At 42.5% G+C, this 24905-nt stretch overlaps 1 protein-coding gene across 1 annotated transcript in view; it reads left to right on the forward strand.

The window, feature by feature from the left end:
- CSMD1 (CUB and Sushi multiple domains 1) overlaps positions 1-24905 on the forward strand; it is a 5088256-nt gene that overhangs the window by 4537158 nt on the left and 526193 nt on the right. Inside the window, exon 54 of the mRNA XM_069235813.1 lies at positions 3785-3958. Coding sequence (XP_069091914.1) covers positions 3785-3958 — 174 coding nt within the window. The remainder of the gene's footprint in view (positions 1-3784; positions 3959-24905) is intronic.

Below are 24905 nucleotides of genomic sequence, written 5' to 3' on the forward strand. Positions count from 1 at the left end.
GATGTATGAAAAAAGATTTTTGCGAATCGGAAATAGCGATTTTAAAGAAATCGCTATTTCTGATTCGCAAAAACCAATGTATCATATTTGCGATTCGGTAATAGCGATTTCCTAAAAATCGCAAATGCTATTACCGAATCGCAATTTGCGATTCCGGACCCCATTCGCATCTATGGCCCTGTCGGCCCATATTTGTGAATATTTTGCATGTCCCAAATTGCAAATTCCTAACTGGAATTCACAATTTTGGGAAATGCAAAGTCCAGGGTGCTGGGGGCCTAAGGCCCCCTTTGCTGCACCCCAAAACAATTTTAGCAACATGTAAGGTGCACACATGCCAAAAGGACATGTGTGCTTTACATGTAAGTTTTAAAAATGCATTTTAAATACATTTTTGAAATTTATACATGGTTACCACCAAGTTCAACTTGGTGGTAATAGCGATTGCTTAATGCCCAATTCGAATTAAGGAATTGCTTCATACATGTTCTTTAGAAATTGCAAATAAGGATTCCTTATTTGCGATTTCTTATTTAGAGAGTCGCAATTTGCTCTAAACAGGGTTGCAATTTTAAGGAATCGCTATTTTAGAGATTCCTTAAAATTGCATTTAGAATGCCTTTGATACATTCTGAAAGGGCTTTTTGCATTCGCAAATGGGCATTCGCACCGTTTGCGAATGCAAAAAGCTTTGATACATCTGGCCCTTTGGGCTGAGCCAGGCCACTTCACACCTCATCAAGGCAGCCTGGCCAGGCTGCCAGAGGCTGGCCAATCAGAGCACAGCAGCAAAAAAACTGCAGGGCTGGAGTTGACAACTTTTCAGGTCAAGTTTAAAACTCTTTACCTGAACAAGTTTTATTAAATCCAACAACTGGAAATTGTGGGATTTATTATAACAATTGATTTGATACCAAACTTCTTGTATCTGTTACTTAAGGGGATTTTTTAAATTAAAATAAAGTCTTCCCGTTCTAGCCTATGGAGGCCATTCACTACAATGAGGGAAAAACGAATTTGTCAGTTTAAGACTTTGGAACTACTTTTAATTTCAAAGTCGAATTTGCATGTAACTTTAATTTAAAAGCAGCCAGCAAGGCAGGCCTGCCTTTAAAATGACACTGAGCACCTCAGCAGTGCACCTATGGGTGCACTACCTATTTTATGGTCCCTAAACCTACATGTCCTACCTTATAGTAGGGACTTATATGTAGGTTGACTTAGCCAATTATAATTAGCCTAATTTGCATACTGATTTTACACAGAGCACAGGTCCTGGGACTGGTTAGCAGTACCCAGGGCACCATCAGAGTCAGGACAGAAAAACACCAGCAAAAAGTAGAAAATGGGGGCAAAAAGTTAGGGGGCCTCTGCAATCAGCCCTGTGCTCTCACAGGTGTTTTCTAGGGAGGGCCTTCCACATCAGCTGGTCTCAGACAACGGAGTGTAATTCCTTTCACAAGAAATGACCATGTTCCTGAAAGTAAATAACATAGAGCTCATACGGTCATCCTTATACCACCCCCAAAGCAATGGGCAGGTTGAGCGGGCCAATCGCTTAGTCAAAGAAACCATTCAAATGGCATGAAGGTCTCACATTCCTATTGAAGCAGCTCTTAGAACTAGACTATGGTCGTATCACACCACTTCACACAACACCACAAGCAGGACACCCTTTGAGTTGCTCAGGGGTAGAGTGGCCATCACACAATTGCAGCCATACTGGTCAGTGCCATGGAAAAAAATGGGAAACAAAGAGCTTGAAGGAAAAGGAGACTGAGATGAGAAAGCTAGTTGACCAACTTCAAAAACGCATGCGTAGCAACTATAATGCTAGAAATGCAGTCAAGGAAATGAATGTGTGTGCTGGTGATTTGGTGAGAGTGAGATATCAGAAGAAAGGAGTCAACATGAGCAAATACAGTTAGCCGAGGCAGGTGGTTAAAACTAAGGGCACAGCTGTCTTGTTGGATAATGGTCAACGGTGGAATGGATCGAATGTAGTCAGGGCTAAATTACCAGAACCAGGCAGGGTCCAGGAAGTCGTTCATAATAGTTTGCCTGAAAACAGCCAAATTGCAAACCGCAGTGAGCAATGTAGAACAAGCCATGAAAATGCCACAAATAGTAACCCTTCTAACATGTCCTCAACTACAGTTGTAACCAGTCCAAAGGGCACTGTAATGACCAAAAGAGGTATTGTGCAGGTTCAAGGATTACGTATTGAATTAATTGTTGATAAAAGGGAAAAGATGTAGTGTTCCATCAAAGCGCAGAGACATAGTGTTGTCATTTGCCCCCTGTGTGTCGTGTGTGTTTTTTTCCCCATCCCTCTGTTTTACCTTATGTGTGTGTGTGCACGCGGCGAATGCTGCGCGTGGTCTTTGGAATGTTGGGGGAGGGAAAACAGTAGAGAACGACAGTTGAGGCATTCAGAGTGAGAAGTCAATAAAGAAAGAGATATTCACCTCATTCTCTGACTCCTCGTCATTACAAAGCTCACAAGCCTCCCAGCCCCTGCTAGAGCTACTAGTGAAAAAACACTTAATCACTGCAAAATAGATTGTCAGTGTCCAACCTCCTCTCCAAATATGTCCAGAATTCTAACTCCTTTCTCCTTTTAATTGTGTACCTAATATATCAGTCACTTAAACAGACTTCGTCCATTCATATGCTTTGGGAGTTTATTGGGTGCCCAAGTCTAACATATTTCTCCTTCTGCTAGAAGTATAAGATAAAAAAGCTATCCCTTTGCTTTCAATGTAGTCTTGGGTCGACAAAATTGACTCTCACCTGAAAAGGCACACTGAGTGCATCCCTTAGCCAAGTGCTGCGTGCGTTATGAGTCACATAAAAAGGTAAACGTCGAACAGCCCCAACACCCGCTGCACATCATACTACATTTTTACTGCTTCCTGAAATAACTTCAGATCATATCAGTTTAGTCACAGGTTCTCCCTCTCTTTTACTAAGCTGCTTATTTTCACAAAACCCCTCACTGTGCAGCAGATATCTGTTAGTCTTGGGGCCAAAGATGCAGTCCTCTTTAACCCATAGATAATTTGTCTTCACACCCCCTTCTGTCCCTTTAAACTATAAGTCCTGCACAATTGCTTAACTGTTAGACTTCCATTGTCCCGCTGCAACTACTAAATTTGGCTGCTTCTCTCTTGCTCAGTTTCCAATTTTCCATTACTGTTTCTTCTTCCCCCCTTCTGTGTACCCTCTCTCCACCTATTAGGCAGTTGGTCTCCTTATGGCGCCTGCTCCATTGCCCACACCCATATACTAGCATTGTCAGCTGTCTCACAGTGAGAAAGGATTTTCTAGCCTGCTTCATGTTGTCACTTTATTGAATTCATTGTACACTCCATGCCCCCCAGCCATCCACCTGTGGGAGACTCCACAGTTCAAAATGTTCATTCCTACAGGGTCATTAGACCAGACAGGGAAAAGGTACAGTTGACTCACTCTGTGGGCTTTTGTATTTCATCAATTAATCTCACACTCCTTTGGCAATCAGGACTGGGAACTCTTAAATAGCATGGCAGTCGGCCACCATGTTCTCGTCCACTTCCTATAGACTCAAACACCAAAAACCACAGCGTAGTCAGGATATGAATTTTAGGTAACCCTTCTCATTTAGTTGTATTACACATAAACTGTTTGACATGTATGGACAGTTGAGGTGTATTAATGTAGATTCATTGAAATGTTTGAATTTATGAAAGAAAAGAGTTAGTAATGTTATCGGTAATAATAATAAACTGTATTTTACTAACAGCAATCACCTGTGGACATCCAGGAAACCCTGCAAATGGATTTACAAAAGGCAGTGAGTTCAATCTGAATGATGTTGTAAATTTTACCTGCAATGCAGGGTATTTAATACAGGGTGCATCTCGAGCACAATGCCGCAGCAATGGGCAATGGAGCAGCTCTCTACCAGTATGCCGTGGTAAGAATCACTTTAATTAATCACTTATCAGTGAAAGAAAATGTACTCACCTACATTTCTTTCAAATGTGTTTCTTATTAAAATTCTTGTGAAAGTGTCCAGAAACAAGAATGGAGCATTGACAACGACAACTGCTGTTTTTACTGTAACTCTTGATGGATGAACAACTGCTGGCAGCTGGAAACATTATAGGGCAGTTTTAAGAAAAGTGACGCTGGACCCAGTGCAGAGCCTCTTTCCTTGTACCCCTTACTGCCTCCCTACCACCATCATGTGTATGCTGTATTTAAAATGCTGTGCTCCTTGGTGCATATCATCCAAATGTTTGGCCGTATTGATGTACTGTTCAGGCTTAGTGCAAAAATGTTGGCGCTAACCCTGAACAGTATATAGGGGACCATTGTAAACAGGAGAGTACCCTCTTTTAACGCCTGCTCTGAGCAGGCGTTAAAAGTGCCAAAAAAATGATGCTAATAAATCTCTTAGATTTCTTTGTGCCATTTTTTCGGCCTCCCTAACAGGGGAGCACCCCCTTTGCATACATCATGCATTGCACATGCATAATGCAGCGCCAAGGTTTACAAAGTGGAGCAGTGCATGCATAGCGCCACTTTGTGAATTTGGCATGGTGAAAAGTCTACCTTATCACTGCCTTGGCATTAATAAAAATGATGCTGAGGCAGCGCTAAAGTGGCGCTAGGCCCTCATAAATCTGGGCCAATGGAGAAACAAAAGAAGGATAGAGGCAAAAGAGTATCTTATCATTGATCTAAGAACTGAGTGAAATAAAATAATCAAGAAAGTCACCCAGAGATCCATTGAGGGGGGGCCCTACCAGGTTCAAGCATTATACATGCAACATGACTGGAGGATTTTCAGCTCCTCTTTGAGTAAGTAATGTAGGCATTTGTGGGGGACTCATTGCTCATTTCTAGTAATGCACATATTATCCTTTAAGGTATTGGAAGGCACCTTGCGGAACTGTTCAATATCCGGCTGGAAGGGTACTCCAGTGTGCTACAATACCAGCGGGGGAATTCTGTGTCTTTGGCCTTGCCACCTTCTGGGTGTTGCGCTCATGCAGAGGATCTTTTTTTAGCAAGGCTCAATGTGTTTATTGAGAGAGGAATTGAGGCGCCGGGCTTGGTGGGTGGCCACAATTGTTGGGGGGTGGGTTACCATGGGGTTTGTTGCGTGTTGCATTGGTTCTAAGATGTAAAGTTTGGCAGTTCATTTATGCAGTGCTTGCACTTGTTGCCTGCTTTGACAGTAGAAGGGATTGAAGTATTTTGCCCCCACAGGAAGTCCTGCAAGGTACACTTGATCGAATGACGATATGGCTGAGAAATTGAAGTTGCTCAGTTGGAATGTGCCAATGGCTGACACATATAGCAAATAGATTATTGCTTGACTGCTTGCCCCATACTTCATTTTGTGGAAGAGGCCACCTATCTTGTCTGCTACATCTCAGACCACTCACCTTTATTGGTGCACCTCCGGTTGTCTGGGGAGTTGCCATAGAACCCCTTGTGGTGCATGCGTCCTGAGCCCCTAATGGACCTGGGATTTGTGGAAATGGTTGAGGGGGGGGGGAGAGGGATGCATTAAAAGTGGTGTTGCATGGCAAGAGTTTATAAACTACCTATGGCGTCAAACAGCAATTATCAATGTCTTTGAGCTCTCTGGAACACCTGCTAACCAATCTGGAACGTGAGGCTGTGGATCTGCCACAATATATGCAGGAGTGGACAAGGTGTAGATGGGAGATATTGGAAACTTGGGCCCCAACAGCACTTCCATATGGAAGGCAATAAAGCCAGCAGGATGATGTTGCACTTCCTCTGTGTTGAGACCCGACTCCTCATGGTGGTGGGTATACAGAATGGAATGGCAGAGAGTGTTTGCACGCAGTATGGTATAGCTGAAATGTTCACCACTTACCTAGAAGCTTTATACAGGGAACCCCAAGCTTGCCCAGATGAAGCAGAAGTTTGCTTCTGGGTAGGGCTAGAACTACCCGTCCTTTCTGGGTTGCTCAGAGAGCAGATGGGGGAACCAATATCCAAGGAGGAGGTTGTGGTAGCCATACACTCATTAAAAAACTGCTAAGGCCCCGGGAGGCGATGGCCTCCCCACAGAATATTATCAGCGTAGGGCATATCTCCTGGCAGATAAACTCCTGGAGGTATATGTGGAGGCCTTTGATATGGTCTTGCTCCCAGATTCCATGCGCAAGGCAGAAATAGTTATGCTGCCGAAGCCAGATAGGGACAGGGAAGTGATTTCATCATATCACCCAATATCCATGCTCAACGTTGACTTTTAGATACTGAGCATAGTCCTGGCGGACAGGCTACTGCCCCATCTACCTCATCCTATCCACAAGGACCAGTGTGGGTTTATCCCAAGCATGAATACTACGTGCAATCTGTGGAGGCTGGCTTGGGTGTTGGGTGTTGCATGCTGTAAATGTATGTAATGTAAATGAACCTTGTGCCCTGGTTTCTTAGATAAAGAGCAGGCCTTCTATTCATTATGCAGGGAGTACCTTTGGGAGGTCATGCGCAGAATGGGCTTAGGTGATAATTTTATCTGTTGGGTGAAGTTATTGTACTCGAAGATTATGTCCCAGCTGAGGGTGGGTGGCACTTTTCTAGGATTCCATCGGGGCACCCAGCAGTGGGGCCCTCTGTCACCCCTGCTCTTCACACTGGCCATGGAGCCACTGACCTCTCAGTTAAGAGTGGTCATGAGAGACTAGGCAGTCCAGGCCGGGGCTCGGACACATGTAGTCTCATTGTATGCAGAGGATGCATTATTATATTTACGGCACCCGGAATGTTCGGCTGTACTGCTTTTGATGTTGTTGTCCGAATTCATCTCACCTAGGTTGTTTCCCATGGGCGGTCTAATGACTACGTGGTCAGCAACTCTTCCGCTCACTGATGGCCCCAGGGATCAGTGCTTTAGGGAACTAAACATAGCAAGGATCTTGTCGAGCTTGGCCAAATCGATACTTTTCTGGAATTCTCTACACCTTTCAGTAATTGGCAAGGTGATGCTAGTGAAAATGCTTGTGGTTCTGCACTGTCTCTACATATTTCAGGGGACATTTTATAATATTTCCAGAAACGACTTCCAGGAATTGGACAGACAGATCATTAAGCTACTGTGGGCAACGGGAAGAAGGGGAGAGGAGCTCGCCAAACTTGGGTTCACCTGGGAGCTGGGGGTTTGGAGGTACCTAATCTTGAGTGGCACTACCTCACCACACAACTTCAGCATGCAGTACACTGATTTGTTGAAGAGGATAGCTGGGAAAAACATTTACCGGTTGGAACCTATGAAAATCATTTCTTGCTGTAGCTGCTTATGATGGGTGTGGGGTCCAGGCAGGTCTCCCTGATATAATCAGACGAGTCTTTGGGGCGTGGCAGCACACTTTCAGGTGGGTGAAGCATCATGCACCCTCCACAAATGATTTGCCCAATTGGATACTTAAACCCTTTAAACAGATTGCACTATCGATGAAGGTGGCTCAGTGGCAGGCTGGGGGGTGTGACACAGGGGATCTATATTCAAATGATAGGTTATAACCCTGTCAGAAGCCCTGGAAGCATTCCAACTTGATGTGGGGCAATTCCTGCAATATGCAAAGATTTCTGCAACTGCAGGAGAAATCTGGCCCTCCTTCCTGGAGTTGCCCACTCCCTCCTAAACGCTGGAGACAAAGCTAACTTATGTGAGTGAGGGGACACCAGCACACATGTGCACTTCATATAGGTCAATACCTATATGTAGCTTCCCCACGGTAACTCCAAATAAGGCCATGTAACATGTCTAAGATCATGGAATTGTCCCTCCATTCCAAATCTGGTATTGGGGAGCCAATTCCATGCATCCTGGGGGCTTCACCATGGACCCCCAGTACTGCCAAACCAGCTCTCTGAGGCTTGCACTGCAGCTACAGCTGTTGCCACCTCACAGGCAGGGTTCTGCCCTCCTGGGGTCTGGGCAGCCCAGTCCCAGGAAGGAAGAACAAAGCATTTCCTCTGAGAGCAGGGTGTTACACCCTCTCCCTTTGGAAATAGGTGTTACAGACTGGGGAGGGGTAGCCTCCCCCAGCCTCTGGAATTGATTTGAAGGGATACACATGGTGCCCTCCTTGCATAAACCAGTCTACACCGGTTCAGATACCCTTTCTCCCCTGCTCTGGCAGGAAACTTGACAAAGGAAAGGGGAGTGACCACTCCCCTGTCCATCACCACCCCAGGGGTGGTGCCCAGAGCTCCTCCATTCTGTCCCAGACTTCAGCCATCTTGCTTTGCAAGGTGTGGGGGCACTCTGGAGGCCTCTGAGTGGCCAGTGCCAGCAGGTGACATCAGAAACCCCTTCTGATAAGTCCATACCTGATAAGGTAGCCAATCCCCCTCTCAGGGCTATTTAGTGTCTCTCCAGTGTGTTCTTTTAAGATTCTGCTTTCAAGTTTCCTTCAGGAATCCTCTGCAACAACTTCAGACTCTTCTGACCTCGGATCAACCGCAGCCTGCTCCAAGAAACACTGTAACTGCAACAAAGTGTCTACAAGAGACACTTTTCTTCAGCAACCTCAACTCCAAGTCGGCAACTGCAACAGTTTCCACGGTGTGCATGCTCTGGGGACTCCCTGTCTTTATCCTGCATCAGAAGAAATCTCCCGTGGAGCGATGGAGTCACTCCCCTGCTCCAAGCAGGCACCATCCAAGATGATGACCGGTACCCTGGGACTCCTCTCACAGTGACAATCGTGCTCTTAAGGACACAGAGGGTTGACAACATTGACATAGACTGTCCTGGGGTCCTGCTGATGCAATTTGGAGGAGGTAAGACCTTACCTTCCCCGAGAACGATGGTACCCCTGTGTACTGGGTCTTCTTCACCTCCCGAGGCCTCTGTGCACTCTATGCAAAATTCCTTTGTGCACAGCCTGGCCCAGGTCCCCAGCACTCCATCCTGCAAATCTCAACTCGCTGAGTTGTTCTCCGGCAGTGTAGAACCTTCTCTTGTTGTGCTGCATCAACCACATTTTGCACCTCCTTTGAACCCAGATCATGAGGCTTCTGGGGGTGCCGGCTGGCATCCTGAGGGCTCTCTAAAGTGCTGAGAGACCCCTCTTCCTCCTCACACAGAGTTAAGGACCCCAGGTCCCTCCTGGGTCTATCCTGTGCCATTGTGATGCAAAATGCTCTTTTGTCGTAGCCAAGGCTTGTTGGCGCCTTCCAACATGAAATCTCGTCTGCAATGATCTTCATACCATAGGACATCTTTTGCATCACACAGCAACACTCTGGCATCTTCCTAGGGTGCATTTCTGCAGTCTTCGACTAACCGGGACTCTTCTTTTGCACCATCTTCTGGGTTGGAATGGGGCTCCTGTCCTTCCTGGAACTTCTTTTGACTTATGGACTTAGTCCCCTTCCTTTGCAGGTCTTCAGGTCCAATAATCTAACAATTGTTCTCTGCAGACTTGGTTGGCCGCTGCAAATCCCCAAAACGAGGTGTAGTGTGTCCTAAGGAAACTTGCAGTACTTGTATCCTGCTTTTCTGGGCTCTGGGGTGGGGTAATTTATTTACCTTTACTGTATTCTTACTCTCCCAGTGATTCTGCACAGACCACACTTGTCTAGGGGGGAATTTGTGATTCAACATTCTTAGTATATGGTTTGTGTTGCCCCAAACCCATTTTCTCCAATTGCATAGTATAGGATTTCCTACTGTTTGCATTGTTCTATGACTATTTACTTGTCTAATGTTGGTGTCTAGTGTATATATTGTGTATAATACTTACCCCCAGAAGGAGCGTTGTCTCTAAGATATTTTTGTTACTGTGTCACCCAAATATATACCTTTATTTTTGGTAACATTGAGTATTGTATAAGTACTGTGTAACTATAAGTAGTATTGCATGAGCTTTGCATGTCTCCTAGTTCAGCCTAAGCTGCTCTGCTATAGCTACCTCTATCAGTCTAAGCTGCTAGAACACTACTACATTTCACTAATAAGGGACAACTGCACCTGGTTAAGGTGTAAGTACCCAATGTACCCACTACAAACCAGGCCAGCCTCCTATATGGGGGTTGCCGGTTAGTTTCGTAATTATACAGGGCACTGAGGGATGATGTTCCATTGGCAGACCTCCCCATGTAAAATAAATGGCAGTCCATAATACCTGAACAGTTAACGTCAAATGACTGGGGAAACATCCATGCTGGGGTGCAGACAGTCTCCTCTAAGGCCGACTTTAAGATTATTCATTGCAATATAATACTTCAGGTGTACCTTTCGCCCAAAACGTTATATAACATTTACCTTACAGGTCCTCACAATGCCCTAGATGTAGGCTGATTTTATCCATGTGCTTTGGCAGTGCCCGATGACGGAGACCTACTGGGGCGAGGTGCTTCAAGCACTATGGGAGTCCACAGGAAGGATGATAACCAAGGAAATTAGCTACTGTCTGTTGGGGAGAGTGCCCTACAACGAATGGTGGGACAACGGAGAGTAGGTTCTTATTGCTTGGCCTAATACTGGCTAAGCGGAGACTGGCCATATGTTGGTTGTCCCCGAGGACCCCCACACTGGCTGAGCGGAAACTTGATATGAATGAATGGGCAAACGCAGATGAGTTTCATATGAAACACACTTGTAGATACACAAAACTAGGGGAAGACCTGCTCAACTGTACATCTTTGCTGAATGGTCTGATAGGACAGGGGTAGTCCAATAATGATCTAGCGACAGGCGGTTTGGGTGAAAGAGGAGAGGATAGCTCTGAGGATGATGACAAAGTGATCCAAGAGGGGATGGTAGGTCCAAGGGTTGGTGCTGATCCAAGCCCAGACCACACACAGAGGAGGGAAGGCCCTGATACATATGATACAGTAGATGACAGGGATGGGGAGATGGACAAACCCCAGTACTTTGATGTGCACTCCATAATTGATGACTGTTTTATTTTTTCTGTTACCATTGTATTGCACTGTGAAATGCAAATACAAATGTATGTTAAAAAAAAAGTCACCCAGGCTTTTTATAGTTTGCTTGTGATTAAAAGCCTAAATACATTGTGTAGGGAATACAAGAGTTTATTTCACATTTTAAATAGTTATTTCATATTGTAAGTTAGCTCAGTGTTGGGGCTTCAAGTGGCATTTCATATACAGTGCACCAGTGCTGGGAAATTTCAGAGTAGCACCGTGCAACTTTACATCAGTCTTGAACACATATTTGCATTGACTGACTGGTACAAAATGCTGTTTTTGGTCTTTACATTCAAAGCACATGACGCACACAGGTTTGTCACTGGGCCCTTGACCTTTGAATGGAGGAAGCCATTTCATGCCCAGGACCTTTGAGAAGTGACTTAAAGATGGACTGCACAATAGGATATTACTATCCATACTCTATAGACAACTATTAGACTCTACAGCCCAATGCAAAACTCCAGAACAGAACAGTTGGCAGAAATAGGGCAGCACCTATATAATAGTGCACACTCCTTCACAACTGATGTGTGACTTGAAGAAACTCAGACAAATTATTGACATACTGGTCCAAGACAATAGAAAGAATTGGGAAATAGAACGCATCTTAAGGTGCCACACTACAGGCACCTTAATACATCTGCTGTGGCACTGCCCTAAACTTGGGAAATATTGACAAGATGTCATCACTGATCTTTGTACCTTTGTGGTCCAGATCCCAAAAGAACCTAAAAGAACCATGATCTTGTTGGGAAGACACTTCCTATTCTCCAGGTCATCGAAGTCCCTTAGTTGTTAAATAACTATTTGTGATCATATTGGTGGTAATACAAGTCTTGCTGAAGACCACAACACCCGACCCTGCAGCATGGTACTCAAAGCTGTGGGATACACTAGCCATGGAAAAGATATCCCTAGCAATGGGGAATGCTCGTATGTCATCCAAAATTAGCTAGAACCGCTATGTACAGTACTTACACATGAATTAAGGGAACTCTTGTGCCACAAACACCCTAGGGCCATTTGTTTTACACCAGAAAAAGTCTAAAAATTGCTCCTTACTCAAAAGACATAAGGTTAATGCAGCTCCTATACTTGTGCTCTTGGGCAGTCAAATAGGGAGAGAGATATTCTGTTGGCTCTTACTCTGAGAAATGGGATTGATTTAACTATGAATGAATGAGAGGTGGGAGGGAAGGGGGAAAGGTTTTTTAAAAATTATAAAATACATATTGCAAGGCTATCAAATTGATGAACATCGGCCGGTTGGCTGTGGATGATATACATAAGCACGAATAATAACAATTAACTCAAAAGCACATACCAATTTTGCACTGGCTGTCACTGGAAGTTCACTGTATAACTGGCCAGTACTTTTATCAAATTGGCCTTAATCAGTGTAAACCTGCATAGAAACAATCATTGTGGTGTTCTATGGTCATAAGCAGTGTTAGACCTGACAGCTTTGGGTGGCCATCCCCCAACCTTTTGCCTGCTTCCGTTCATTTTTATGACCTTGTTTTTGCTGGTTTTAGGACTCTGCACACTTTACCACTGCTGACCAGTACTGAAGTGCATGCACTCTCTTCCCTAAACATGGTACCATTGGTTCCTACCCAACTGGCATATTTAATTTCTAAAGTCCCCAGTAAAGTGCACTACATGTACCCAGGGCCAGTAAATTAAATGCTTCTAGTGGGCCTGCAGCACTGATTGTGCCACATGCATAAGTAGCCCATTAACCATGTTTCAGGCCTGCCAATGCACTGCAAGTTCGACTTGCCATTTAACTCTACTCGCCAAGCCTTTAAACACCGCTTTTACTACATATAAGTCACCCCTAAGGTAGGCCCTAGGTAACCATAGGGCAGGGTGCTATGTATGTAAAAGGCAGGGCATGCACCTATGTGTTTTACATATCCTGGTAGTCCAAAACTAACACATTTGTTTTCCACTACTGTGCGGCATGCTCCTCTTGTAGACTAGCATTAGAACTGCCCTCATATACTTTTAAGTGGTAGATTCTGATCTGGAAAGAGTAGCCCTCTCATGCTTGGTATTGCCAGAATGGTAATAGAAAATCCTACTTACTGGTGAAGTTGGATTTAATATTACTATTTTAGAAATGCCACTTTTAGGAAGTGGGAATTTCTCTGCACTTACTGCCATCTGTGCCTTACAGCCCTGTCTCCAATCCATGTACAGTATGTGCTGGTTGACAGCTCCCCTTGTGCATTCCTCCCAGACAATCATAAACACAGGACACTCAGTCACATCTGCATTAATCTGCATACTGAATGGGTCTCCCTGGGCAGGAAGGGTGGGATGGTCTCTCTTTTACACTTTAAATGCCAGTGGCCTGCTCTCACACAAAGGAATGATAACCCCCCAAAGGGATCCTGGTAGACAGAACTGGGCTGAAAGGGGAACATGTGCACTTCAAAACTGCTCTTTGAAGTTTCCCCCACTTCAAAAGCATTTTTGAGTATATAAACTGGGTGTCTGACTCCACCAAATCAGACACTTCTGGACCTACACCTGGACTCTGTCCAAGAGACTGCCTGGCTACCCAAAGGACTTACCTGGACTGCTTTGCTGAAGGACTGTTTTCCTGCTTTTTGCCCTGTTGCCTGGTACTCATGACTGTGCTGGAAGGTCTCTGTCTTCCTCTTAAAGTGCTCTCTAAGGGCTTGGATTGACCTGGCCACCTGTTTCTGAAGTCTCAGGGCCAACAAAGACATCACTTCTTCAAAAAATCTTTGTGCTTTGGAAAATCAATGCAACACCTGCAGAAATCGACATAACACCTACATCGCGGCTGGAAAATCGTCGCACAGCTGACTAGAATGACGCAGCGCCAGCTTCGCAACCAGAAATCCGATACAGAACCTGCCTCATGGCTCAAATTTCACCACATCACTGACCGGATTGACATAGCACCTTCTCCTTCTTTCAAAGCATCGCCTCTGGGTGTCAAAATATCCTCACATCGCAATAAGGAACCAAGGCTACACTCCATTAAATCGACGCATCACCTTGCAGCTTGGAATGAAATGGCGCATCTTCTGTGCCTGACCAAAATATTGCATGCAATACTTTTTTTTCCATGCATCTCATCCTTTGCGGTCCTTGTGCATCATTGTTTTTGACCCATCCCAAGTACTGTGTGTTACAATGAAACAACTGATTCTTAGCATTTAGACTTTTTTTAAATCTTTAAAAAGTGATATTTCAAGTTGTGCTTATTGGATTATTGTTGTTTTGACCTTATTTCATTTTGATAAATATTATCTATTTTTCTAAACCTGTGTGGTGTATTTCTGTTGTGTTTTCACTGTGTTACTGTATCAGTTATTGCACAAATACGTTACAAATTGCCTTGTAAGTTAACCCTACCTGCTCTATGCCAAGCGACTAGAGGGTGAACACAGGATAATTGTGGTTGTGTTGTGACTTATCCTGACTAGGATTGTGTTCCCTACTTGGACAACAGTGTCTACTGCTGCCACCTAGAGACCCAATTACTAGAAAGCAGCATACTTACATGATTTTCCTGGTTTATTTTAGTCATTGTGCTAGAGGTGTTGTTCATTGTTTATACCGGTATCCCTGCTGCCTCTAGCACCACAATTTCATTTTTTAAATATTATTCACCTTTGAATAGCCCTTAAAAGAGCATTTCTGGTAATCCATTTGTCATTGGACAATAGCTCTTCCTTCAATTATAATTATGCTAATATAGCAAGGATAAGTTTCCAGGTATATTTACCTCAGTTTGTGGATATCTACATGATAAAGTCTGTGATTGTTGAAGTGACAGTAGCAAGATAAATGCATCTATGAAAAGGATTGGGAAATGTGAATGTCACATTATTCCAGTATAACTAATTAAAATGCAATAGGTTTTAAAATAGCAGTCTTCATGTGGCAGCACTCAAAATAGGACAGAAACTCACCAATAGCCTTCAGCTGTGGGTTTCAAGTGAAATGTAACTTGGGAGGACTCCCAGTACATTTTGGTGAATGTTTTAATTGCAGTTCTTCCAGAGAAGCAAAACTTGATAACTATTATGTTCTTTCAATACTTCCTTTTCCTAGACCAGACACCTGAATTTCACTATTTATGAGCACTTCGGCTGAGCATATTTGGTTCTGAGTGCCGTACCGATGGGTTTTCTGGATTTCTTTCCAGAACACAGCTCAGTATAAGTGTTTCTAGACCCTCTGTCACCAAGGGCTTTGTCAGTGTGCTAACCTGAGACAGAAAACCAGTTGGACTGCAACCAGACAACAACTGACTGAGTAATACTTGAGTGAGATTTGTTCTGAGTAGTGACCAATCCTGCAAGATATCACAGGGACCGTCAGTGGAACCCATATTCTCTTTCACCATGGAAGTGCACACTAGGAACCAGGGATATATTTTAAAGAGTCAAATCAAAATCCTGCCCCAATGAATTCAATGTAAATAGTAACTGATATAAAAATTAACAAAATAGTGTCAACAATCTTTATCAAAAGATGAATAACATAATATTGTAACACTGCGAAAATATCATAAAGCCTTGTTTATCATAATATCTCGAGCCCACCTGTTCTCCTTTTGACTAACTGAGCTAACATTTAGCCCCAAAGGACGATTAGGTGGTCATTATGATCTTGGCGGGTTACCCCGCTGAGATCTGCTCTGACGGCCAACAGCAAGAACCCCCTGCTGGCCACATAATGAACTTCCAGCTGGGCGGGCGGGCAGAAGCAGGGCCTGAACATTGACGCCGGCTCCAAAAGGAGTCAGCGACAATGTGGTAGTGCGGCGGGTGCACCAGCACCCGTCACGCATTTCACTGCCCGTAATTCAGGCAGTGAAATGCACGATGGGGCTGTGCATGGCTGCCACTGCACTGCATAAGCAGTGCAGGGGCGCCCAGGGGGGCCCGAGTCACTCATTCCGACAGCCTTTCCCCAACGGTATAAACCGCCAGGGAAAAGCTGGTGAAATTTGACTCATTATCCGGTTGGATCTGAAACACCGCCACTGCGAGGCTGCCTGGTGGCAGGAGCCTGGCGGTGGTGGCACTTCAACCGTGGCAGTTCAGCCACATTTGTAATATGGCGGTCTGGACTGCCATGCCATTGGCGGCAATGACCGCCACTGCCGGCGTGGCCTTAATGTGATTTTCAAAGAGGAATCATACATGCATGCCTCCTCTGAACAATTGGTCCTAGGTTCAACAAAGTAACAGCATCAGCTATTGTTATCTGCGTTGTCAGGCAGGTTGATAAAACCATTGAGGCTAAATTTGCCTCTTGATAGCCTACAGTAAAAGAAGATGACAGCTTTGTATGGACTATGCCACAAGTCATTGGTACAAAGTTCCTCCCTATCTCATTACACTCTGTTCTAAGTTTATGTAATGTGTTTGAAAAGTGTTAAACAACTTTAGAAACAATTAGCTGTAAAGCCCTGACAAACTTTCACTTACATTCTGTGAAACCTTGCCTACTTTTTAAAAACAATAAATTTGAAGTTATCAGTCTTTAGTAATCCTTGTTTGTTATTTAAACACAATCATTGTAAAAAGTAAATTCAGTACATCCAGAGAAATATTCATGTTTGAGTGGACGTAATTATCATGTTGTAATAATTATTTGAATAAATGTGCATTTAACTTTTAATAGATGCATTTCAAGTAGGAGGATAAACATAAGTGATAATTTTAATTGGAAAAATATATGATAATTATAACAGCTTAACATTTAAGCATTCATTTATGGGTTATCTTCCTCTAGTGTGTAGCTATTGATCCCAGCAGATAGTGGAAACACATGGCTGGTGCTAAGAAAATAAAAGATTGGAAGAAATTAATAGCTATCAACGTAAGAAAATGAAATATTGGAAGAGCCTAATATATACTGAGATTTGCTCCAGTGATAGAATTGCAGCTTTGGTAAAGATTGCAGCTTTGCTAAAGAACCCAAGGTGGACCCAAAGGACCTCAAGAAATTCCGGTTTATCTCCCTGCTCCCTTTCCCGGCAAAAGTCATAGAGAAGGCTGTCAACAGACAACTAACCTTCTCCCTCAAGGAGAACAGCACCCTGGACCCTTCCCAATCCGGATTCCGCAGCAACCACAGTACCAAAACTGCCCTCATCGCTGCCACCGACGACATCAGAACCATACTGGACAGCGGCAAAACCGCAGGCCTCATCTTCCTGGACCTCTCTGCCGCATTTGACACCCTCTGCCACCACACCCTAAGCTCACGCCTCAGCAATGCAGGAATCCACAACAGAGCCCTGGACTGGCTCACCTCCTTTCTCATCGGCAGAACCCAGAGAGTCCCCCTCCCCCCATTTTGCTCGGAGGCCACCAAGATCATCTGCAAAAAACTTGCAGTATGTCTTTCTCAAAGGCTTCTATAAATGGGCTGACAAATCATTATCCCATTTGAAATTGCAGTTTCTTCGTAATCCTGAAAACGACTCTCTAGAAACAATGATTCTTGCAGCAAGTCGACCAAACCTGAATATTATGTTGGTCTTAAGTAAACAATGTTGGAAGCAAGCAGTATGGCAGGTCAACAGCTGTCCTGTATTTGATGCTGTGTAGCTTCACCGCTAACAAGAGCAGCTATATGCATTCTCTGCAGATGAGTGCATGGTTCAGGAAATCCCACTTTACTTATGTTAAAGTTGCCACGCGGGAATGACATCATTAAGCAAACCAACATTCTACAATACCTAGAGTTGCTGTTTATTAGAGACACAAGACTGATAGAAGAAATTGTTCTCGCTACTCTGGAAGACCCCTTTAAGGAATGCTCAGAATAGAAGCAATACCAACAGTTTTTAACTAGGCAGGGTCCTTGACAAAACATGCCCAAGGAAACTGTATACAAAACTAACGGTATGCTGCCCTGGGTGTTACTCTGGTTCTGAACAAAACTGGTTCCTGGTAAGGATTGTGGTACCGTTGCATTTGCAAAGATGAATCGAAACTTCATATGATTTGTTTTTGCTCGAGAATGGCCTACAACTGTCCTTTTCATGCAGAACCGAAATGCAATAGGCGGAATTTTCTTAGTAGAAGTAAAACAAAGAAACCATGCTTCTATAGTAATTTATCTCAGAACTATAGTGCATTATCTATGATTTGTGATTTTCTCCTCAATCTTTTGCTTCAGAAATGCCACAGAATATTTTGCATCGTACATCTGTTTTAAAATTGTTAAAGTACTTGCATAGAAAATCAGCCCATTTACAGACTCTCAAAGCTTTGCCTTTGTCAACATACACTACTTCTAAATGTACAGTGAATAAAAAGGGAATACGGTCTGAATCCATTCAGTAATGTGGAAAACATGCTATTCATATCCTTTAGTGTTAGTCTTCTTTGGAACCGATGGTTTTAAATTCATTGATTTTTTAATCATTAAAATGTATATTCCCTCTTTCCCAAACTTTGAAATGACATTTTGTATTGACACATTAGAATTTGAATTATTTTAAGCCTTACAGTAATATACATTCAAAATTGGTCTCGGTATAGGCTAAACGTTTACTGTTCAGCAATGTTTCTTGTTTTGCAGGTAGGACTAAACTGAGTGAAACCCAGCGGTTTAGCTGTACATTTCACCTCAACATTTCCCAGTGAATTAGTTACATAATACGTTTTGTCGTTTGTAATGCGTTTAGAGTGTTGTTCCTTCTGCTTCTGCTCTTTGTATCTAAAAAAAATAATTGCATTTCCTTTTTATACGTATTTTAGCTAAAGTAATTTTAGGACAGTGTTGCTACGAATTATTTATTTGGGCTTGAGATAGTCTGCCCTACATTTCGCAAAACAACCTTATGAAATCTTCTACCTTGGTAATATGACTCTTGACAACCTCTTGCATAGGCCAGCACTAAATGAATCATTGTGCACCATTGTACTGAAGAATTGCACTTGAAAGGCCATGCAAGACTTACTTATAAGTAGAAGGTCATCATGAGTCCTTACTCTTGTTTAAGCATCGGAGGCAGCGTGTATTTACTGTCACTCGCAAATAAATATTTTTAAATGTTACAATAATTATAGACAGATTCCTCCTACTCGTGTCTCATAGTTGCACCTCACTTTCACCAGACACTGATTCCATAGCACATATGTCACAAAAGAACCGGAAGGTACTCTTGTTCTTTTTATTCTGTAGACAGGGTCTGTGCTGGCCTTAGTTTGGGGCAGGGGGTTCTTGCTTGTAAGCAAGAACCTGTAAGTTGAGGGCATACTCTAGGAGGACAAGCCCACTGCACGTGCAACCTGGAGAGAGTGTGGGATTGAGAGAGGGCCAGAATTATATTTTGAAGGGGGAATGGCCCTCAGCTTCTCTGTTCTCTGTAGGTGCATTCCTTCCCAAATACTGGTTGTACTACCAAATAAAGACTCCCAGAATATAATGGTACAAGAATAAAGAGGACAGAATATTGAAAGGTTTGTGCATATCGGGAAGTATGGATATACTATTCCTAACTCAACATATACACATATACATACATTGAGGGTAGATGTGTATATATATATATATATATATATATATATATATATATATATATATATATATATACACACACACGTTATGTAGGTATATATATGCGGAGCAAGGTATAGAAAAACTATACTTACTTAAATATTTTGGATTTGATATTCTGTCCTCAATATTCTGTGCCAATAGTATGGTTTTGAGATTATCCACACCTTGTGATTCTATGTGGCGGAATATGGATTTTATGAGGTACATATTAAAGCACACTCAATCAACTTTTCAATATTACAGAATGCTTTTGGCATACCCATCAATAGCATTTTGGGAAATTAGTGACAGACCATATGTTGTAAACATTTTAGGAATGGAACAATGCTGAAAACTGAAACAGAATTTAAAAGTTTTCTTACAAGTGAAGTTGTGAAGGTCCCACAATGAACTGGATAGTTTAATTCATCAAAAGCACCAATCAAGCTGCATGGTCTTGAGTCAGACACTGACATTGGCATACACCCCCTCATAGATACAGTTAAGTTGTGAGAATTGTGCAAAATAAGAAATTTGTTAGATATTGACCAGCAAGACAAGAAGGCATGATAAAAGATAGATGATTGTGTAAAACTAGGATGGGTTCAATTAAGGCCTGTGACTTGGCTGAGGACACTAGTTCCATCTCCAACTCAAGAAGTTGTGGATGGGCAGTCAGCTGCACTGCTTTCTAATGCTCTGGGTTGTGGTTTCACTCTTTAGCACCTAGGATCCTTCTCTGTATTAACATCTCACTTTGATGCTGCTTGCATGACTGCTACAGAGTCATCCACATCCAGAATTATGGACATTCTGTACTCTTAAACGTGCAATAGCACATGGCTAGCTTGCTTGGACGAGCATGCACCTTTCTGAGTGCTGAATGTAGAAAGCATGGAAGCCTGCCATATGTACTAGAAATAGAACAGGAATATGTACACTTCAGAAAACAGTTATAAATATGGCTATTTTCAAGACAACTACACTACCATGCGTCCCAGCGACAGAGCCTGGAAAGACAGTCACACCCTGAAGTTCAATCTTTAGCTTACAATCCACAGATTAGAAACAATCCAACGACAAGCTACTTTCAATAACCAGGTATATAAAGGAGAGCTGACCCATGCTTTACTGGGGTATTATATAGATATGTGAGTTTATACTTAACATTTCTTGCCCACACTCATACTAATTACATAATACTCAGTGGTTTTTACATTCAATTAAGGTATATGTACTATGAGAGCTGTCCACTGTCCATCACAATTACTATGCAGTCAATATACCAAACCATTATGAAATGAACAGGCATGGAATAACTAAAGAGATCTGTCACACAATGCAGGTAAATAGGAATTTAATCTAGTCCATGACTGCAGGTCCCAAATATATATACACTGTAGTCATCACTTGTATATATCTCACAATGGCTTTCAAATATGAGATGATAGTAACAATGCATATCCCAACAGATCTCTCAATTTCTCTCTCTCTTTAACAATGCCAACTCTGGCCCAGGGCTATATACAAGAAGGCAGATTCACTAACATTATTGTCAGGTTGTGTCACTTTTGTGGTGCAGCCCCAACATAAAATCATTTTTTGTATTTACTAGGCCATGTAAAGCCATGTTGTGTAGCTTTCCATAGTTTAGTAAATACAAAGTAATGCAAGGCAGCAAATATTGTGTTTCCTTTTGTTGGGAAGGCATTTCATGTGGGAAGCATGCACGGTCCCAGGCCTCCACGCACGGATGTTGATGCATTTCCACATCTGTAGCACACACCACAGATCTATATGCATCTAAGGATTGGCTTTGAGCAGGAAGGTGAACCTTCCTGCTCAAAAACAATCCTGCCCATAGCACCCAAAAAGCAGGTGCCCTTGCACCATGGCATATTCGTGCTATGCAGCACACTGTGCACCAGCACTAGGAGACAGCAGAAATGTGCCAAATCTTTCACACAGCTAGGTAAAACAAATTGCCTTGCTGCTTTGGGTTGCATGAAATGTAAGTAATTCTGCCCCAAAATTTCGGATTGGGTGACCCAGTGCAGTAAACAGATAAGCACACTAAAATCATAATAGGGACAAGCAGATGTGTTTGAAGCTCCAGCATACTAAAGTACAAAAAACTGTATTTCTGTGTCTCTCATACCTCATCATCCTCCACATTGGTATGTTGCATTTCATAACACAATAACCGCACCTCTGTGGTCATCACTCATGAAATAGAAACACTTCCCACATAGGGTCACAAAAGAAAGTTAACTCACACCCAATCAAATGCCACCGCACATGGCATAGCTTGTTGTCCATATAGTTAAGTGCTTCAGTGCAGCACATAATTATAGTAAACACTATACAAATTTTCAATATAATAACAATACAAAAAAAGTATCATTTGAACATGACCAAGATTTGATTTGATCCCAATAAAATATGTATTTCCATCACACTTCAGAATTATGAAGAAAAATGTGTTTGATATGTGATTTTATAAGTGCTGCCATAGCTTGAAATATTTGCACCGTTCTTTTACAGCTCCGTAGAGTTTTGTGAATTAAAAACAGATTGACAACTTACAATATTTCTTTTAATGCTCCCTGTAAGCAAGGCCACTTGAAATATGTAATTCTGTGGCCTCTACATTTTCAACATAAATATCAATTTGCCTTATCTCCCACTTTCTCCATCATCTGCACATTTAATTAAAAAAACATTTTTTTTTCTAACTCAAACAGCTTAAAATGTACTAAAAATGCTGCACTTGCTGCTGTACAGTGTAAGGTTGTTCACAAAGGTTGGCTGGTCACCTTTCAGTTACTCACGATGTTAATGTTTGTAAAAATGTCAAAATAATGATGTGATACTATCACAAAATGTGCTGCATTAAGCCGCATCATTTTTGTATCCTTGTCACATAAATTAGTCAACATTCCCCCATAGTTTAGGCCTCCTCTGCTGCATAATTCCATTGGCCCTTTCTCTCACCATCAAGATGGTCACATCATTCACTTTACAAAATCCTCTCGCTTTACAACAACTCCACATGAAATAAAAAAACAGCAATTTGTCAGAAGACATAGCCTGAGATCTAGCCAGTGCTGGAACATGTAACAAATGTTACAAGAAAAAAAAGGCAGTAAATTGATCATTCTTTTTCTGAACTCTCACATGTCAATACTGTGCCACCTGCCGGGGTCATGTGGGTGGGGGCAAAGGTTTGTTGGGCTATCTTGGCCCTCAAATGCCCCCCATGCCACGGCCCTGATTGCAAGCTCTGTGGAGGCTGTCAGTGCAGCAGGAGCCACTAGTCTATGTAATTAGGAAGGAAGTGTTGGCTCCGGTGATTACATTTAGGTTGATGCAGTAATGAAGTGGCAGCTGCCCGGAAGTGCAGTTTGTTTTGCCACTTGTGGCTGGAAGCATAGAAAGGGCAGACATAAAGGTTGTGAGGATGTTTTATGTTATCCTTAATTGAAACACAGATAGAAAACTAACATAAAGGAATGTAACCATGTACAAGCTGTGATTGCCCCTTTTTATAGCACTTAGGGAGATGGGTGCTCATGGCACTAAGTTGGTTGTCTGGGGAGAGGAAATTCTTTAAATTTCTAATTAACCAAATACTGCCCAATTACTTAAAGGTCAAACTAAATCAGAACTAATGGAAGAGGAATAAAGATAGAAGTACTGAACTTTGGCAATAGCAGCAACAAATGGAATTACTTCCTGTGGCCATCGGAACTAGGACCCGCACCCACTCCCTTTGAATTTGCCAGAAACTTCAGAATCATCATTGATAACAAGCTGGGAAATCACAGCTCAACGCCATCTCCCACACCTTCTTTCTCACTTTGCGCATGCTACGTAAGATCTTCAAGTGGCTACCCCTACACTCGAGACACACCATACACATAGGCCCTCATCACTAGCCAAATGGACTATGGCAATGCCCTCTATGTACGAATTGCAGCACACCTCCTACAGAGACTTCAGACCATACAGAATGTCACACCCAAACTCATCCTCAGCCTTCCCCAACAAACCCACATCTCATCCCACCTCAGGCAATTCCACTGACTCCCCACACAGAAGAGATGCCAATTCAAGCTGATGACCCACGCACATAAGGCTCTACACAACCAAGGACCCGTGTACATTAACCACCACCTGAACTTCCACCAACCATTGAGAACGCTACGCTCTGCCTTCCTTTCAATTGCCCATACTCCCCACATCTACTGAAGCAGACGTGGAGGATGCTCCTTCTCTCACATCGCAGCAAAAACCTGGAACATCCTCCCCACACTCCTCTGGACCATCACCCCACTTCTGGAATTCCAAATGGCCCTAAAGACATGGCTGTTGAAATAAGCCTCTGTGACCTGAAAGCACATGGATACACTATCGGGTGATTAGTCGTGTTTTTAAATCCTGATTGATAGATTGATATACAGTATGGACAGACACTAGAAGGGAAGGTGGCTATGATCTGGCCAGCTATTCTGTGGACTTGATGAGTTGATTATAAAGATAAATTGGGAATTTGTAATTAGTGATTACGTTTTGGCAGTTTTAATAATGACAATTAATTAGTTTTTAAATAATTAAGAGATCATCATAATTAATAACAGACAATTGACTTGAAATATGCAGAACAAACTTAAGGATAATCAAAACCCTAGAAATATATTATTACTAATAAGATTCTTCTTTAGAAGGAGAGTGTATTAAAGGTTAACAGGGCCCATTTAAGAGGAAGACAGGCTTTGAAAAAACACAGAATGAAGCTGCAAATCTCTCAGTCTGCAGTTCACTAGTTTCTTTTTTCAATAAAAAGTTTTCTAGAAGCATTTTAAGCTTAAGAAGGTGTATGAAAATCCAACACTTCAAGAAAATAAGGAGTTAAATATTGAAACAGGAACAGAAATGTCATTTGTAGCTGGAATGGCTCAATTTAATGTCCTTCAAGACATGGCTATAGATATTCCAGAATCATGTCTACCTTTGTCTCCCTAAATATGATCTAAGGGGTGAGTATTAGTTGGGATAGTGAGGATCTGTGTAGGAATAATTCAATGGATGAGAGGAATGACATTGATACTTCAGAAAGGAATAATGAACAAGAACTGGATATCTTCTTCTATGTTAGATGTGCTAGTATTGATGCAGAACACTTTACACAGAACATTTGAAACTTTAGTGTTGAACAATGAAGCAATAAAGTATCAAACTGGGTTATTAAAAACAATACCAACAGAATTAAAAGAAATACATTCTTCTATGCCTTCTTTGGTTAAACCAGTAAATGAGGATACTAGATCAAATTAATCAAAAGAACTAGGGAAAAGCATAATTTATGTTTC

This window comes from Pleurodeles waltl, chromosome 5 (genome assembly GCF_031143425.1).
Source record: "Pleurodeles waltl isolate 20211129_DDA chromosome 5, aPleWal1.hap1.20221129, whole genome shotgun sequence".
Taxonomy (NCBI): domain Eukaryota; kingdom Metazoa; phylum Chordata; class Amphibia; order Caudata; family Salamandridae; genus Pleurodeles; species Pleurodeles waltl.